At 30.1% G+C, this 20550-nt stretch overlaps 1 protein-coding gene across 2 annotated transcripts in view; it reads left to right on the top strand.

The window, feature by feature from the left end:
* The window catches only part of LOC100159841 (4-coumarate--CoA ligase), a 55960-nt gene extending 39532 nt beyond the window's left edge, over window positions 1-16428 (top strand). For both annotated transcript variants that reach the window (XM_003243540.4, XM_001948328.3), the window contains exons 3-9: window positions 1116-1323; window positions 5428-5793; window positions 12534-12688; window positions 12759-12936; window positions 13703-13881; window positions 14010-14165; window positions 15768-16428. In XM_003243540.4, coding sequence (XP_003243588.1) covers window positions 1116-1323; window positions 5428-5793; window positions 12534-12688; window positions 12759-12936; window positions 13703-13881; window positions 14010-14165; window positions 15768-16067 — 1542 coding nt within the window. In that variant the 3' untranslated portion in view covers window positions 16068-16428. The remainder of the gene's footprint in view (window positions 1-1115; window positions 1324-5427; window positions 5794-12533; window positions 12689-12758; window positions 12937-13702; window positions 13882-14009; window positions 14166-15767) is intronic.
* Window positions 16429-20550: the final 4122 nt, after the last annotated feature.

Below are 20550 nucleotides of genomic sequence, written 5' to 3'. Positions count from 1 at the left end.
CCAACATTATTATGTATGAACGAATAACCGGTGTCTACCTATATATTTTTCAAGCTAAATTTTAAATTTTAAATACATTCGTTTTTAATTCGGTATAATATGTTTAACGAGTTGTAAGTATATTATTTTCAACAACGACTGAACAATAAGAGCAGAAATGTAAATATAATAATATTATGCTAAAATATGTGTTCGTGGAACACGCGCAGTCGATGCAAACGATTTTTTTTTTGAACTAATTTAAATACAAATTAAATTACTAAACAAATGTTTGACTAACTAATTTTAATAAAAAGGAATTAAACATGATATAGTTGTCGTTTAATTTTTTTACGAGTTGTTACACAGAATCCGTGGGTCATTGAGTACTAGCGGTATTTCCGAGGACCTACGTATTTCATCGTAACGATAAAAAAAAAAAACTGGTGGTTTAAATGTCACGTCTATTATTTGCGTAAAAATTTAAAAGCCGTTAATCATTTTAAAAATATAATAATAGGTACATTCATAAATAAAGTTATAGATTGTTGGTGTGTATTATAATTATTTATATAATATCATATTGTATTAAATTAGTTGTTAATGATTATCGTTATAAGGTGGTGGAGCATTGTTACGTATTTTACAACTTTATTTATTAAGAGGACCTGTTATAGTAACAATTGGATTTATTGCTATACATGTGTTTCATTAAAACCTTGCGTAGGTATAATTTAAATGTTTTTTACAATATATTGCTGTAGCAATTATTTGGAAAGGCTTGTTGTATTTTAGTACATACATTTTTAATTAAAATTATGTGTCCTACTGCTGTGTTTTCCTCCATATTTGACTGCAGGTTTTTTTGTTATAAATAAATAACTGGTAAACGCGATTTATTTATAAATTAACATATTTATTTTACGCATATCATTATGTGGGTTAACTACGTATAATATTATCATAAAACAACACAGATATATATTATTATAAGGGAAAACATTTCAACTTTTCGGAGAAACCTTATACATACAACTACGTGCATACGTTTAGTTTTTTCGTCAATTCAACGCGTATTTATCTCATCAATTTTATTTGAATTTTTTTTTTTTTTATTGTTTTTTCTCGAAACATAGGTGTGCGGAGTGACCGACAGGAAATTCACATACCACGAGACGAGGTTGGCGTGCAAGAGATTTGCGGCCAGCCTGAAGAAGAGAGGTGCGACGACGGGCCAAGTATTGGCCGTGCTGTTGCCAAATGTTCCAGAGTTCGCCGTGACCGCGCTGGGTGCCATCGAAGCCGGTCTGGTCGTGACCACGATCAATCCCGTCTACACGCCATGTGCGCTACGGTTTCTCGACCATCTAATATTATAGTATTATATATCTAAAAAAAAAAATCATCCCTTGTAGACGATGAACATATAATATTATCGGTATGGGGAAAAATTATCGAAGGACAAAATGTCCTAGGTATAAAAATATATACCCTAAGGCTAAAAATTCCTCGGTAAAAAAAAAACTAGTAGGAGAGGGTGGGGCAAAAAATCCAAATTTAAAACTGCCCGTTAAAAAAAAATATTAAAACGATATAATTTCTTTACATGAGTCTTCGGCTGTACCTCAATGAACACCTCCTAAACGGCTGGACCGATTTTGATGAATTTTTTTGTGTGTGTTTGAGTGGGTCCCCGGATGGTTTACATTCACAGTTGGACCAGAAAGCCACTATGTCCGACCCGGAGAAGTGCTCAAACAAGGATTTTGAGATTTCGGATGGATATTGTTTTTTTTGTCTATAAATGTTTGTGCTATTTATACAGCTTATAGTATATTATAATAGTAATATAGGAGTTATAAGTTTTTTTTTAATTTTTTTTGGTTGCCATCAGTTTATTGGGTAGATGAGGTAAAAGAATGCATCAAATCTTCACGTATATGATTTCGAATAAAGAAATTATATCTTGAAACAAATATGAGAGTTGAATATGTATGTTTGTAAATTGTAGCTTATATAAGTGCTCAAAAACTAATTGACTGAGTTTGAGAAAATTTGAAATTGTATTTGGAGATATTAGGAAAGTTTAGAAAGTAATTTTAGTCACGTTAAATTTATAGGTACTAAGTAGTCTATGCTAATTTTTTTTCTGTTTATCTAAATAGCTGACATTGGTTACATATTATATAACTTTATAATTAAAATAAATATGGCATTATATATCTACAATTATTTTACAAACATATTTATTAAAAATACATATCTGTGAGGCTGGGGTAATGTCAAATGGGACAACTAGTTTTTTTTGTAAGTTATGAAAAATCAATTAAATTATTCAAATTAAAACATATAAAAAAATATTTCATTTATAAAATGATTTATAATGATTGCATCAGATGTTTTCTTTAATAATAAAAATTAGAAACATTAAACAATCATAATTAAATAATTTTATTATTATTATTTGCTTAAAACAGGCTATTTTCTATATATTTTTAAATTGGTTCTTTCTGCTTGTTTTTTTTGATTCAGATATTTAAGTACAGGATATATTTACCTAGGGTCAATATTATTATATGTGTACATGGCGATTTTCTTACCTGCAACAAATCTCGAACAACTATAAACCTGAAATTCTTAGTTATAATCAAATAACTAAATTGGCTGACCGGTCGATATTGTTCGCAGAGAACCTACCTATACGTATTTTTAATGTTTTTTTTTTTTTAATTACTCTATTGGTTTAGAGTTTAGATTATAAGTATTTAAAATTAGGAATCGTTGCAGAAAAATGTATAACATAGAAAATCTTTCTAAAAAAAATTCAAAAACTTGAACTTTACTGATATATAACGACCGTTGTCTGCTAAAAGAATCACTCTGTATAATAAAATATGAAGGCTGACACACAAGTTCAATTAGTTTTTAACGGCTTTGATATTGACAATTTAAATTAAATTACTAAAAATTCACATATTATTCGGTGGCTTACAAATTAAAAGTGGATTTCTAAATATCTAAATATTGCATATTTTTTGCAGGATTAAGAAATTATGTGGGTTGAAAACTGTTTTGGTTAGAGGAAAAATCCTTCAAGGCCGTATTATTACGGATGTACGATTTTCACACGAGATATGTGTATATTAAAAATGTATATTTGCAATGCTTCTGTTTGCCAGTTTAAACAATCACATAACATAATATCATAAAAGTAAAAAAAACTGTACTGGTTTTCTTTTTCCGATATGTTAACATAAAAAAAATGCATTGACATAGCATGAATTAAGTCGTTGTCTGTGACGCTTAAAATGTAGTGTCATAAGTATGTCTGTAACCTTTTTTGATTTAATGCCTCAATTTTTTTTTATTATTATAAATAAGAAACGTGTTGCGGTTGCTTATAAAATATTCATGTATGAGATATCGGAAAAAAGAACCAGCAAGGAGCGGGTAGCGAAATTGCCTATTCAAGACGCCGTGTTATCGTAATTGTATTATTGAAACTTGTAGTAAAAGAAAGTCTCGTGAGATACTGGGAAAAATGACTTAATAATAGTAGGTAAAAAGTGTAGAGAACAAGCAAAAGTTCAGTCTGAGTACACGTAAGTTGGTTTTCGTGGAACTAAGCGTTTGATTATGTATGAAGACTGAAACAATTTCAAGTGGTTTCGGAAATGTGGGTATTCCAATATGCAATTGAATTTTTTTGGGATCCTAGATTTTTGTTAAATATTGATTTAAGAATAAATTGGATGGATGAGATTTGGTACTAAGTGGGCAATCGTGCGTGAATGTCTGCTACCCAATGTAATAAATAATATGTACCTAAGTCTTGTAAGAAACAAAAATAATAATTCAACGTCAACAATATTAAGTAAACGTATAAACTATAACTGATTAGCTATATTTGAAATACCTTTTTGCGTCGATTCCATAAGGCTATGTACTATTGTACTATCATGTATGTTGACTGACTTCGTGATTTAATATATTATTATTTTGGATGACACTATAATAATATTATACTCTATTGTAATTAAGACGTTATTCAGACACTGTCTATTATATTTATGGTGGTTTTATTTCACATGGCTCATTAGATATCGTGACGGTGAATTTTACTTTGAATGGTTTATTTGAACGATTATCATTGTAGTTCGTAGAAATTCCTAGTTTTCGTAGATTTACTGATCCAGAATGGTTTATTTGATAAAGTATTTCAGGGACAATCTTACGGGCCAAAGTTAGCTCATAATATTGGTATCGATAACGTTATTTCCAGAAAAAAATAACCAAGACCCAAGTACCTACATAGAGTATAAATAGGTATTTCCCGAGAGGGTGATACGTCTTTTGTCTGAAATCGTTCACGTTTTTCTTTCATTTTTTTTTTTTTTTTTTGGCGTTAGTTTTCATCCAACAGTTTGGTTATTTATTTCAACATTTTTCAACAACTGTTCTAGATATAAAAAAAAAGTTGTGTCGGTATATTTAAATCCCAAAATACCGAAACGAGAAAATCGATAGCAAAATAATTACTATACAATGACGGTCGGGAAAAATATATGGGGGGGGGGAGAAATCGGTCTCAGGTAGGTAATCAAAAAACCATTACGCAGAGCACCACACGCGAGTCAACTGGTGGTGGTAGTATAACGTCATCGGCAGCCGACCGGAATTCAATGAACGGTAGACATAAACGCATACGAAACAACTGAAATTTCCGCGTAGGATATGTCGTTATTGGTCCACGTGTGTTGTGTGGAATGGTGCTGTGATAATAATATGTTATGTGCAAACGATTTTAAGAATAATAGGCAATATCTACGTGATCAGATAACTTTTCCCGATTTTTAATTAAAATAAGACTTTATTTCTGGAACCAATTTTCTCAAAAAAATGTAACCTAAAAGTTTCAAAAGATTGACGATATCAAAGTCAGTTACGGGGTTATATTTTAATCAATAGAAGAAATTCTGACAACGCATATTATATCATAATATTATGTAGGCCATGCGGAACATTTTTATAAAATGTGATTTGATTTTTTTATGAACATAAATAAAATATTCAAAATATTTTTTAAACTATAAATCGAATTTAAAAATAATTTTAAGAAATGTTTCGTATAGTCTATACAACATTAGTTACTGCTAGATGTGATTTTTTTTCCATAATTTATTGAGTTTCCGTTACTGCAATGCTAGATCATGAAATGTTGTCCATAATATTGATAAGCAATCATAGAGGTTATATTATGCTAGGTACTATACAAAACAGAAGTATGGAAATTGTTTGTATTCGGCAAATCGGTAAAAAAAATTCATAAATTTAACTGCGCATGAGTATCAGAATACTATAATATCATTGAATACGGTTTTCTATATTCAACATATTTTCTGCAAGTCATTGCGTGCTATAGCAACCGGTTTCGGTTTTTTTTTTCAGTCGAAATCGCCCACCAGTTTAAGGACGCCGGTGCAGTCGGGGTGGTGACGATTCCTGAATTGTTGCCCAAAGTCTTTGAAGCACAGAAGCTGATGGACGGGCCCGGCGTGAAACCGCTGTACGTCATATCCGTAAACGGCAAAGGCGATAGACCCAGCGGCGCATGGGACTTTGACGAGATGCTCGATCCGATGGTGGACACTTCCGTTCTGAAAAAGTGCCGATCGAATGCCGACGTGGCCTTTATGCCGTACTCGAGCGGCACGACCGGTCTGTCCAAAGGCGTGTCGCTGTCGCACCGGAACCTCGTGGCCAACATCACGCAGACGAACCATCCGGAAGTCAATCACTTTTCGGACACGACAGGTACAATAAATTATTACGTCTTGAATATATAATTATTATGGTTTAAATACGTTCGTAACATTATAAACTACTCTAAAATATGCACGCTAAAACATTCAAATACGACATTGGAAAATGCTTTCAAAAATGTACAATAGAATAGTTTGAGTTTAAAAATTATTTGTATTTTGGCAATGACTATTAAATATTGTTATAGTCGTGAATTTAGGTATAGGTAGAACGGCAATCGTATTTTTATAATTACACTTTTTCTACTACTTTGAAAAAACCATATTCTTGAATGTCGTACGTATTATTTATACAAATTATATTTATATACTTGATTATGTTATGAATGTTTATAAATTAATATACAGAGTGTATGTAATCTCAAGTATGCTCATCCCTTTTTTTTTTTAATAATGCAGTTATTCAAAATCTGTTTTTTAGAATTTTAGATTCTGAGCGGAGCTATAGGAATCTAATGGTTTTACAATGATGTTTATTTTTTTTGTATCGTATGTACAAAATATCTAGCAGAAAGAGTGCTTCGATCTTAACGTATATAGTATCTTATCTTTTTAGCAAATTGGATCAAGATGATAATTTAGAAAGGCCATTTTTCGATTTTCTCAAAAGTTATTTAATGCTACTAGAAAAATCACTAACAAATTACGAAAAACCACTATTAATGAAATTTTAATTTCTAATGCTTTGTTTATCTCCATAGAAACGAATAAAAAATAATAATATTATAACTTACAGGCTTTAATAAATAATAACTATATAAAAGTTGACAAACCGTCTCCGCTCAGAATCGTTTTTCTTTTACAATGATATTAAATCATTGAATTTAAATTTGATACAATCCATTATACATTGACCCACTTGTAACCTACTGTACAGCAGAGCGACGTCCACTTACCCGCTTTCAGACCATATTTTCAAATCATTGAGATTTTTTGTGGTACAAACTTCTGTTTTTCAAATGAAAACACTCCTTCTCAACTATAAATTATGCGGTGCGTAATTTTTCTAAAAATGTTGAAAATATTGAAGTATCAGTTTTTGAGTTATTTATGTCCTTCTGTTCTAAGGATAAAAGTTCCATGGCAATGGGTTTATAAGATATGACAATTTTAGTATTTTATAGTATTTTAGTTATTAATGTTAATATATCAATATTTATAATTTGTAAAAACGGCCAAAGTATAATATATATTAGATCCAATTGTACGTTTTTTTTTATATAGGTATATATTTTATTATTATTAATTTATTAACTATTTTTAAGAAATATTATCCTTAGTAAAAACATTTTAATAACTAAGAAACAACTCATTTGAATTTTGAATTAGGTACATCAAAACGTTTTAATAAATTATCCACTAAATAATGTATAGTAATAAAGGGAGAGGTCTCATTTAAAAAACAGAAGTTTGCACCGCTACAAAATTCAAACTAACTTATGAACCAAAAAACATAATTTTCACCATGTTTTTTTGTATTTAAATATTGTATGTACGACAGTCGATAAGATTATATTCAAAATTTTTTGAAATTTGATATACAATAAATTAAATAATAAATTTACTCCCAAAAACCTTCTTCTAATTTCATCAGTTATTCGATACAATTCATATGTCTAATATTTTACATGCGACATTTAATATACAACACTTAAATAGTTTTTCAAGCTCTTGCTGCACATCACGTGGCAAAAATGTAAAACATGGTCGAGTTTCATACCTTTTGGCCGTAGTAAAAACATAGAATAAATTGTCAAATAATTGAACAATCATAGAATGATTTTTTTTTCGTCTAAAATGTATGAAATAATTAAAAAAGTTTTCTCTGGCATGTCAACTTCTAGTGCTCCAACAATTAAATTGCCAATGTAGAAAACAATTATTTTACCATCCATCCACATCTGTAGGTACTTTCATCAATCAAAACCCATATTTTTATTATTTCCAACATTGATTTAAATAATTTTTGCACGACGTGGACTTATTTGGTATTTCGTGTTTGATATATTTTTCAGTAAAACTTCAACATTTTAAGTAATCTAATTTATTTAATGCTATATTTTACGATAAAAAATATCTGACAAAGTTCATCATTGGGTGATTGTTTGTGACATAAATAAATATTAATTGTGCTGTCGCTTTATCATTGAGTCTCTTTGTGTTGTAATGTTCTCAAATTTTTTCCGCTTGTAATAATATGTTGTTGTAAAATGCATTTTGTTTGTAATTTTTTTTGTATTTTTTTTACACTAACGAACACTGCATAATGGCACTTGAGTAAAAGTGTAAAGAAGTCAATTTTTTCCGTTTTTATTATTATAATTTATAACTATACAATCTTGTAGAAAAAAAACATCCACATAGTTTTTATTGACAAAATAAAAATTATTTTCGTATTATTTTTTATAATAAATTAGCTGTCAAAAAATGAAACTTGTCGAGGTGATAGTTTTCAGTATACGGGTGAAAATGAATAAGTCATTATCAATAAATAAAAATACCTTTGTGTAAAATGGAACAAATCAATTTATTTATATATTACTCAGGTTTTTCGTATTGTCGCGTTGGGTAATTTATTTATACATTTTTTTTATTTTTTTATTTTACATTTAAAGTAAAATTTTTAAAACGTGTTAATCAAAAATTATATTTTCTTATTTATATACAATAGCTATTAAGTATTTTATTGTATAAATAATAATTGTTACGCTTTATTCTATTTATTCTATTTTGTTAATATGTAACCTTCGAATTTTTAAATATTTTACTCTAAGTAAGCAATACCTGAAAATATGCTTTATAGGCTAAAAACATAATATGTATTTTATAAGGTATTTATAATAATTCAAATAATAGTATTTACAATAATGCAATTAGTATAGATTATAACAATATTAATAAAATAAACATATTTTTGTATTTTACTAAAATAGTGTAGGTACATATAATAACGTACACTGTACAATAAATGTAATCGTAAATAAATGTAGGTCTGCGCGTAATATAATATGACGTTTAAATTATTATTGACAACTTAAAAATTCTACACATATGTATCAAATACTTGAAGTCTGAAATACCAATATTCAAATCGAATGGCATTTTTTTAACGTAGGTACTGTTTAAAACTATAATGTGTTTTACGTGGGGTGGAATATACATTTATTATTTTTATTACTCAATTGAATTTTAATTATTTTCTAAAAAAATCAGTCATGCCCTCACTATTTTTATTTTAATGATTTTATACCTGACTAGTTCGAGTTCTTGAATTCTTCAAACTTCAAAGCCCCTCCGAATCATCTAACATAATATTTCTATAAACATAATATTATTGAAACGTATCGATTTCTACACTGTCCATCACATTTCGAATAAATACACAATCAAAGCTAATCTGAAATAAAATATCCAACAAATTTATGCGTATTGCACTATCAATCGCTTCAGTAACTATTTTAACACTTAACCATATACATACAATATTGTAATTGTTCGGATGATTTTTATGTATACAACGTTGATTATAATAATAGTTTATTATAACATGTTCAACGGCTCTTGACACTTATCCTCGAGACCTTGATTCAACGACCGCATAATACATATATATAGATATATTACCTATATAATATTTAAAATAAAAATAATACCTACTAATAATATTACCATGATGGTTCACGCAGTTATTATATATTATTTAAATTATATTTTTGCGGTAGAAATTTCGGAGTGAAAACTTTATGGTCACATCGATCAAAAATATATATATAACATGTCAAACACAAATTCCCTAAAATAATAATTAAAAATATTCGACATTGTTATAATTATAATGTATTGCGTCGTATTATCATACAATTATTTAAACATGTACACATATTGGGAAATATAGAATTTCCGTAATTAAGTTATTATATTAATTGTTGTCGATGATATGCCAGATATTGTGCAGTGAAGTAACATTTTGATTACGGTATCAAATTAATTTCAAAATGATTCTCTATTTACGATTCGAAATTTGTTAGAAAATGTTAGTACACAATTACAGTTAAACCAAATATGTATGACGTAATAATAATTATAATTCTCAGAAATTATACATTCATGATATTGTTACAATAATATATTTCATAAATACTAACCGTTCATGCAAACTCAAATTCATGTTGATGTCTTTTTTAACATTTTCTCGGAATTACGTTTTATAAAAATAAACCAAACAATTTATTTTAATATCATGAAAAACAGTATTTTTTACTTCCTCTTATTTACCATGAATTTATTATAAAAATTATCAGATATAATATTATATCTATCATTTATTTATTTATTTAATTATTTACTTTACTAGTTATACGGGTTTATTATACAGAATACATTTATCCGATCACGGTAACTTATGTTATAAATATATACATTAATAATTTAGCAAATCGTCGACGGCAGGGTCTGCATTGGCAAACGGCATTAGGCGTCTTCAAGGCTCATTAGCCATATAGTTGGTGGTGGCGTACGGGACATAGCGAAGAGGGCGGCCTTTGAGCGGGATGGACGGGATGGAACTTAAAAAGAAGATTTGAGGAAGAAGGACTGGAGAATCTATATTGTAGTTTAAAAGACCCGCATATAATAATATACGTTCGGCCAAGGAGGCCATACCTAGGTGAATAGCAATCGGTGTATAGTTATGAGGCGCAAAAGGTATCTTAAGTATGAGACTAGCATGGCGTAGGAACCGGCGTTGAAAACGCTCAGTTTTTTTTGCATTATCTGTAGTATGAGAGTCCCATACTACGGTCCCATGTTCTAAAATGGGGCGCACAAACGCACAGAAAAGTGTTTTTAATGACGGTTCAAGCCGAAAGTCCTTAATTAATCGCATGACAAGACCAAGAGTTTTCAAAGATTTTCAACACACGTACTCGATGTGAGAATTCGGGTCAAGTTTGCAACTTACCTTGAAGCCAATATCCATGATACAGTCCATAGCACGAGTAGCAGCTGCATTATTGATGAAATTTGGGGGGGGGGGTCATAAACGGAGAACGGGATCTATTGAAGGTCATAATCTTGCATTTATGGATTTTAAATGATAAACCTAAAGTGTTGAACCAATTAGAGAACCGATCCAGGTCGGATTGAAGTTTTGTACAATCATCTGGCGTGGTTATACGCGCAGATATGACTTGATTTCATCAGCAAAACATAGAAATTGACAGTGGTGTAGCACACGATGGAGGTTGTTTGTCAATAATGAAAACAATATTATATAATATAATATCTATTCATATACATATATATTTTCAACCATCATTTATTTATAAAAACAAACAAAAACTCGATTATTATTTAGCAATTTGTTGACCGTAAAATATTTTAATTGATGACCTAAAAACATCGTTCTTGTTCTATTTTACATGTTATTATTATTATGATACTGATCGATTATTTCAGCCAGCATTCGTTAAACATTTTTACACACATATAGAGTGTGTAGTTTTACAGTTAGAGTATTATTAATTCTATTCACTTTTACCAAATACGATATAACCATGCATAGTATAATAATATTATAGTGATCGTTGAAACTTGAAAGAATTAATATTAGAATAATGTAAAATAATTTTATCTAATTTTTACTCTTGTAAGAAAACTATTCAATTATTCTCACTGTAGAATATTACTGTCACTAAATGCTGATTATCGAGCGCGAAAATCGGACTGACGAAGACGAACCTACCCGGGCTGTGTTGGTACATGCACGAATGGACTAAATTGTTATCGATCACTGTGTCATTTAGTTTTATTATCGCACTAAACCGTGCGCAATACGAAAGTCGGGTATATACGGTCATTTAATTCGTATGGCTAGAAGTTCACCGTGAAACAAAAAATTCTATACCCTTTGGACCTCTGTACGTCCGAAAAGAAAATAAACACTACCACGAAATCAAACGACTCGTCGAGTCCAAAAAAAATAACAACCTTTCAGTTATTTTGAAGTCGCAGTCGAGAACTATAGTGAGGATGATGAAATTCCATTGTTTCGAACAATACAAGATTGAATGAGCTGAAGCAAAACTATGGAAAACGTATAGAGGGATCAAGACTGCAAATACTTTCGAAGTTTCCCACGGTTTAGAAAATTAATATTATTGTTTTGTAGGTCCTCGTAGTTTGTTTTCACCCAGTATTTTTTCAGAACAAATCCGTTTCGTAAATAATAAAAAAAATTAAATTGTTTAAAGAACCAGTAACTATATGACAGTACTTAATGGCTAAATCACAACTCGTCATAACCTGTTAATCGTTTATTGTTCGTGTGCACGCCAAGTGCATATCTACAGTATAGTGTCGCTGATCCAAAACATAAAGATACCAATTTATTGCGTTTGAACTAAATCCTTAAAAATTAAATCTCTAAACATCCATGACTGGGATTGTGTAGAAACAGAAACGATTTCGTCAACAGTGCTGATATATTATTATTCTAAATTCCATTCATGAACCACCGATAAAACTATATAATATTTATTACTAATGAAATAATAATATTATTGCTGCGACTGATTAAAAATTATGCCCTATTCATAATTCTATGTATTTCGTAGTTCAACCATTCAATGACATAAATCCGTCGTGGATGTTAATAATGATGATAATAATAATAATAATAATAATAATAATAATGAAAATTATTCTATCGAAGTAATAATTTTATTTTTGTAGCGACTTATCAAGATGTGTTGCCGGCTATTTTACCCTTTTACCATATTTATGGTCTGACAATGATTCTTCTGAGAGGGCTGAGTTATGGATGTAAATTGGTGACATTGCCCAAACTCGAATCTGATTTATTTTTGAACATACTTAAAAACTACAAGGTGTGATGCGTGTTGTGTTGCTTATGCGACGAGAACGTTTTTAATTCACTTGTATGATATTGTATTTTAGGCGACTTTATTGTACGTAGTACCACCAATGGTGCTGTTGTTGGGTCAACATAAAAACGTCACACATGAACACTTTCAAAGTTTGAAAATTATTTGTAATGGCGCTGGTCCTGTGAAAGAAGCAGATGCCGAAAAAGTAATTGCCAGAACCCAAAACAAAAATGTACGTTTTTGTCAAGGTAAGTAAAACTTTTTTTCATCTAATTAAATTGATAGTGCTTATTGCATGCGAAAAACCAAACATTTTACATAAAACAATACATTTTAAAAAAGTAAATTATAGTGTTAAGATTTATAAAATTTATTTTATATTTCAATAAGTATTTTTAAAATAATAATTATGAAGAATATAAAAATATGAAGATATTTATCATTGTTAGAAAGTAATAAAAAATAATATGATCAAGGCCACCCTGTAAACAATTTATTGTTTATTTCATAAAAGTGATCAACGTTTAAAATGTATTGTAACAAAATATTATTAATATATATGACATAATATCATAGTTATATCTTTACATTTTAAGTAGAATTATTATTATGTAAAAAAATTATACATAATAATATATTATTGTCAAATATCAGTCATTGGTAATGCTGCCGAAGTTTATTTCTAATAAAAAAAATAATAACAACAATATTAGTATTGTAGGAGTGAAACTAAAATTTTACTAAAATAACTTTGTATTCTATATTTTCTCAAAAATAACAAAAACTTAATATGACTTTTGAACTTATGCTTACGTTTCCAGGGAATTTTTCCTAGAATATTTAAAACATTCGTAAGTTAAAGTGGTATAACTTACAGGTCGATGACATTGCATTCAATTAAAAAATCATCTAGATCAAATTTTTAATCGTAAAATGTTGCTTTATTCTCATAAAATATAAATTGCAATATGTGAAAAAATATTCATCAGAAAAATTGTTTATGCACATGCCCAGCGTACGGGATGACAGAAGCATCGCCAGCCGTGTTCGTGTCCAGAAATTCCTCGTTGGTCGATTACTTGACCGTCGGTCCGCCCATATCAAACACCAAGGCCAAAGTCGTCGATCCCACGGACGACACGATTGAATACGGTCCGGGCGAGGTCGGAGAAATTCAGGTCCACGGGCCACAGGTGAGAGATAACAACAGACGTAATATGATAAACGACGACAAGCGGTTATTGATCTGACAATCACATTATAATATTGATATAACGACTAACAAACGTAATCCGTTCGTGTGTGTGTGTGTGTTATATAGGTGATGATGGGTTACCACAACAACCCCGAAGCCACGGCCAACACTGTAAGTCCGGACGGATGGCTGAGAACTGGTGACATCGGTTACTATAACGATCAAAAAGAATTCTTCATAGTCGATCGTATTAAGGAGTTGATCAAAGTCCAAGGATACCAGGTTAACATTGAATTACGTTTTAAAACCATTTATCGTGGAGGGGAGAGTACATTTTATCCAATCGGTAGTCTTTATAGACATCCCCTGATCAAGTGAAAACACTTTTTATGAAATTAAACCTATACTAAAATTATAGTGGTTATTGTTTAACAGTGCGAGATTCTTTCGTTCGACAAAATATAATATAATTCAATTACACGTAGGAATTTGCCGTTTAGCTTTGCAGTATTTAAGGAATGCGCAGTCAACTGAAAATCGCAGCAGTCTGAGCTGGACGACTTTTGACTTTTACTTGACGTTTGCATTCGTTGTAACTTTTATCTCCTTAAACTTTTTGTCAGATACAAATACCTGTCAAACACGCGCATACTATTGCTAATAATGCGCTTTATAGAATATCACGCTTCTGTTTGGAAAGGCAATCCGACTCGATGATGCCATGGAAATTAAAGGTTTTTTTTAACATTATTAAAAAGCGTTTTTTTTTAATGTTTTTCCAAATGAAATCTATTTTGTCAGTGATTTAATCTACTAGCGATTCATTTTTCTCGGTGTAAGGCATTACAGGTGCTTGAAAAATATTTTTACAGAATTAATGTATTATAATAGCTCTGACGAAACTAATAATATTTTATCTTTCGAAAAATATAAACATTCTACGACGGGATGTTGCTTAATTGATACAATCGATGTACACAACACTGACCGACCATTATCGACTGGAAAATAAATACTAGAGGTATTTCATTACCTATATCTGAAAAAACAATGATAATAAAAATGTAGTTCAAAATAATGAACGAACCGAACAGCAGTAGGTAGTTCGATATAAATAATGATGTGACATACACTTTCAGACTATATCTCATTATTTTATCACAATGTATCGATAACCTTAAATTCAAAAGTCCACCGGTCATCTTTTATTTATTTTAAATCAACTGTTGGCCAAAAATGTCTTCCAAATTTTAAATTATAAAAACCAACTGATTTATTATTACATTTTACAACTCCACGCAATTTTAATTATAATAATTTATTTAAAAATTTAAAATTATTTTTGGTTGTTATTATAATTGATTATTTATGAAAATAAAAAATAAAAATGGAAAAAAATATACGCGTTAATAAATTTAAACTTAACTTAAACTTATAATTGACTCGTCCACTGTTCCAGTAACTGTTGTACAAAATATTATTTTTTGAAAAAACGAATGCGATTCGGCCATGTAAACAATTTATGATGAAAATGCATCCAAAGTGAAGTGCCATGTCATGAATATTTGGGACGCTGTAGCTCAAAGACCTTAAAATGGGGTACCTTTGATAATGTTTTATGGTTTTAAGTTACAGTCAAAGGGAAAAAAACATTTACTTCCGATACTAGTTTACCTCAGATACAATATACCTATATTTCGATAGAAGAAAAAAACGTATTATCGACAGTAAGCCGATTGTATCAACTGACAATAAAGACAATCCTTACATGATATATTAAATTGTTATCAATGTTAATTCGCATTATCAAAGTCCGCCATTTTACGGTACCTATGGTGCACGGCGATTTGTTTGGTCTCAAACGACTTTTCTACCGTTTTCCAGGTCCCACCGGCCGAGCTGGAAGGACTTCTCAGGACCCATCCGGCCGTGCTGGACGCGGCTGTCATTGGCGTGCCACACGACAGGACTGGCGAGGCGCCGCTGGCGTACGTCGTACTCGACCCGGACAGGCCGGCCGCCAGCGAGGCAGACGTGAAGGCGTTCGTGGCGGAACGAGTGGCGCCGTATAAGCAGATCTCTGCTGGCGTCCGGTTCGTGGAATCGCTGCCGAAGAGCGCGGCCGGCAAGATCTTGCGGCGGGTACTTAAGGAGGAGTACGAAAACAACGAGGGCGCCAAGTGATGATCACCAGAAGTCGCGTGGTCTCACGATTTCAACGATCAATAACGATGTACCTAAAATAATATTGTCATAGGTAATGTGGAGTACGGTTAGGTTAAATATGACGGGAAAACGTTCATCGTTTGGCTCAACTATCACGTCGTATGGTGGTACGAATCGCTCAAACGAATAATATATATTTTAACTGTTATTATTATTATTATTATTATTATAGTACGAATTACTGATACGAGACTGCAACAAGTGGTAGTAGTTGTTCTTGTTGTTTTTATTTATCTTATCAACCGTTAAAGCACCGTTTACCGTCACATATTATATATTTTATATTGTCACATAAATATATTATATTATTAAAAAGTAATGATTATTGTTGATTTTATATATTTTGTTATAAGCAACTGCGGTATGAAAATTCAAAATGGAAACTACCTATCGCGACGCGGTCAAACTCAATTTGTTTTGAACCGAAATACCTACTTGATGATTTCAGTATCTAATTACATGGATACGAAACTGACAGTTTTATTCCTGATGAAACAACCTATATTTTCATTCCAACAAATCGATCTAATTGCGTGATAAGACAGGTTTAGATTCCTCGTTTTGCTTGCTAATATAGATCACACTAATAATAATTAATAATATTATTACAAAAGAGAATTATTATTAGCATTTAAAATATTATATTATAACTAGCCTTAATATTTTCTATGCAGAATTCCACATAAACGATACGTTTCAAATCCCTGATGATAGTATTACGGAAATTATTAGGCCCATGGTGTAGTTGAATTGCCTATTGAGTACGCCGTGTTATAGGTAAGCACGCAATTATTGCGTAATACCGAAAATCGAAAAATTCGTAAAACAAAATACACCGTAAGATTATATTGTTATTTTTACAGTTATAAAGATTCAAATTTGAACCAACAAATTCAATCTAATATATTGTGTACTCACTACTCTATTTCTATGTAATTTATAAACGATTAAAGTACTACAATAATATTATGTTGACATTTTGATTATATTGTGCATCATTTTAGTATTTTATAAATTTAATAACTTTACTGTAATATGAAATGATTTAGGTATGTGTATATGAAGAGGACAATGTGGTAAGTTTACGAACCTAAAAGTTGATAAATATTTACATTATTAAATAATAGACTATAAAAACCTTGAAATTTTATATAAGTATTGTCCTAATTATCAAGACCAACATATAATAATTTCAAGCTTTAATATAACAACATAAGTGGTTATTATTTATACAGTTTTCAAAAAATTCTGAATTCGTCTTACCTGGGGTAAGTTGATTGATGTATATTATTCCATTGATAAATCAATAAAATATAGAATAAATATGAAGTAGGTATCAATGATAATATTAAACAAATTATAATAAATTACTCAAAGTAAATGAATAAATATTATTTTTAATTAAATTATATGTGAGGAATTAATTTATGAATTGTACTAAAATGTTTCATATAAACTGTATGAATTATGAAATTTGGAATTCACAACTGAATAAAAATTATTATTTAATTAAATAATAATGATTATACAAATTCAAATGAGTCAATTTTATTCAGTCAAAATTCAAAATTAAAAACCAAATATAATTTTGTCCCACAAATGATTTTTAAAGTTTTAATTATTTATCAGCCCATACAGCTTGTGATATTTATCATAAAAATAATATATTCAAAATATGTCATTTCTAAATTTTATTATATAACCTAAATTATATAACCAACTAAGTAATTATACTTATGGTACCTACTTCCAGTGGCGCTGAAGCCCAAAATTTTACCTAGGTATAATATTAGACACCTCCACATAAAACTTTGACACCCACCTATTTCTTACTTTACCTTACACCAAGTATAGTTTTTATGTTGTCTATTGAACAAATTTCCATAAAATAACTATAGAATGACAACGGTGACCCCATACCTACTAAAATCATTTGATAACCTATTTTCATAAGTAAATATATATTTTGGCGCCACTATACCTACTCAGTAAATGACACGTAAGTCCCAAAAATATTATCAAAACGTAGTTTATATAAGAAACATTGATAAAATATTTTATTCTTATTTCTTATCAGACTTACCTTGGCTTTGAGAGATACGTTGTTTATAACATCATGTGTGTAATTTATTATCCATCGATATCATAACTTACTAAGAAATATAATCAATTCCCCATCTTACTTGTATCGTCAACTTACCACGCTATCCCCTAAACCAGTGGTATTTCAATTTTTACACGGAAATGTAAAATATTACATTTTATAAATGCTCATAACTTGTCAAAAATTAAAATACCGTAAAAAACCAAGGTGCAGGCACGGACTATGTTTTATTACCTTTAGGTTTGATAAAAGTAAATTCTCTATGATTTTTAACCTTACAAGTTACAAAAATAGTCCTGTTGAGCGAACATTTGCGATGTTATATCATGTCAGGTATAAAAAGGTCTGGTTGGTATGGCGTTAACTCTTAACGTTCCTACATCGAAATTGACGCTTGAGATCTCGTTATAGTGTAGACAATAATATTACAATAACCAAAGGTGACCATTAACTAGTTAGTTTATTTTCTAATCAACTTATGAACTTAACTAGTTTAATTTACAGTTGAAATAACTAGGCTTTTCTCAGTTGATTTTAAAAAAATCCATCAAGTTGAAAACATTTTGAGATTTTTCATTTATACGTAAATATTACTATATCAGTATAAAACAAAAATAATACAATAGAAAAACATAAACATTTGCTTGATAACATAATTATTTGTATATTAATATATTTTATTAAGTTGTAAATTATATATTATGCGAATTGCAATTATAAATGTTTTTAATAAAATTAATAATTTTAAATTACAAATTGACAATTGTTATGTTTTAATGTTATATAACTTTTAATATATACGAAGGTCGTGTACTCATCTTCACGTATTATGACATTCAATTTCTATACGATATAAAAAAAATACATTTGTTAGATTATTAATTTGCGATGAGTACAGTTTAAATTAGTAAATAATAGTAAAGTAAAAGTAAAATGGTAACAATGTACATTATGATAAAAGTTCAATAAAATTGTTTTTTAAAGTTTATAAATTAGAAACTAGAAAAGACATATTCACCCTTTATGTGATTTACATACTAAATTTAAAAAAAATAGATTAACCTTTTTTTAAACTGAATTAAGTTAATATTTTTTTCTATAGTAACTTTTAACTTATCGAGTTAAATTTATGATTTGTTAACTGTTAACTTTTAACTTATCGATCTTGTGTCCTCTTAACTTAAGTTAATTATTTTCATTAACTTGCCCACCTTTGACAATAACAATAGTTTAGCAGACAAATATTCCAAAATCGTCAAAACAAAATAAAACTTGAATTCGCGGTTGTCATCACGTAGATATTGCGGCAATATCTGAAACGAATTTCGTCTCGTCCGATAAGGGGTTGCAATTGACGCATGGACACTTGGAAAAAGCGTCTACAGATCACCTGCAGTGCACTTATTATGCATGGCGTATCGTCTCTACATAGTTCAACAGAGTATTGTTTTTTTGGAAAACTGTTATGAGAAAAACAATTATACTTCTTGTACTCCAGTGGTGTATGATAAAGCTGCAACGAACGTATATTTACCACTATACGAACGTGGTCTGAGAGTTGTAAAAAATGTCATATCTCTCCCCGCCCCTTCAAAAAAGTTAAGCTCATCATCGGACACCTATATAATATAATACTACTTACACTGGCTAGATACACTTATGTACAATATACATATTATAGTGTGACATAATATGCTGGTCATATGAAATATTCACCAGGCACGCGTATTGATCGGCTTGCGCCGAACGCACGGCGATTTCTACGGATACCACACTGAAATAGTAAAATGTTTTTAACGAAAAGTTTATACGGTTAGGTCAGCGGGCTACACGACTAGAGGTAATATGCCGTGCTTAGTCACAGAAGAAAACCGTAAACAATAGTAAGTTCTACGTTTGCGTGTCGGCATAAGACCCGAATTAATGCAAGAATGAGTAGTTGAACGGTGGAAAAAAAAACGGAAAATACTTTAATAAAATAACATTAACAACAACAACAACAACGATAATGTTCCGTGCGTGAAGTCACTAACACGAAATAATTGCCATTAACAACACGATTTTTTTGTGTGCGCACGTCGTGTTTTATATTTTACTATACGACCTAGTCGGTTTGGAATCGTTTGCAGTTTTTCCATCGGATCAATAAAAAAACACACATCATCTTGGTATATTAAACCTAACACATGTTGGAGACGTAAAATTTAGCCACCTAAATTCGGTACATTTCGATGTAGGTATTCGGTGTCGTAGCCATACATAATTGCAAAAATCGTCGTGAACGATTGGTTTTGTGAGAATAAAAATGATTATGCCCTGCAAGTGTAGGTACTGTGT

This window comes from Acyrthosiphon pisum, chromosome A3 (assembly GCF_005508785.2).
Source record: "Acyrthosiphon pisum isolate AL4f chromosome A3, pea_aphid_22Mar2018_4r6ur, whole genome shotgun sequence".
NCBI lineage: Eukaryota > Metazoa > Arthropoda > Insecta > Hemiptera > Aphididae > Acyrthosiphon > Acyrthosiphon pisum.
The sequence above is the reverse complement of the archived record's forward strand: the minus strand, read 5'-3'. Positions and strand labels throughout refer to the sequence as shown.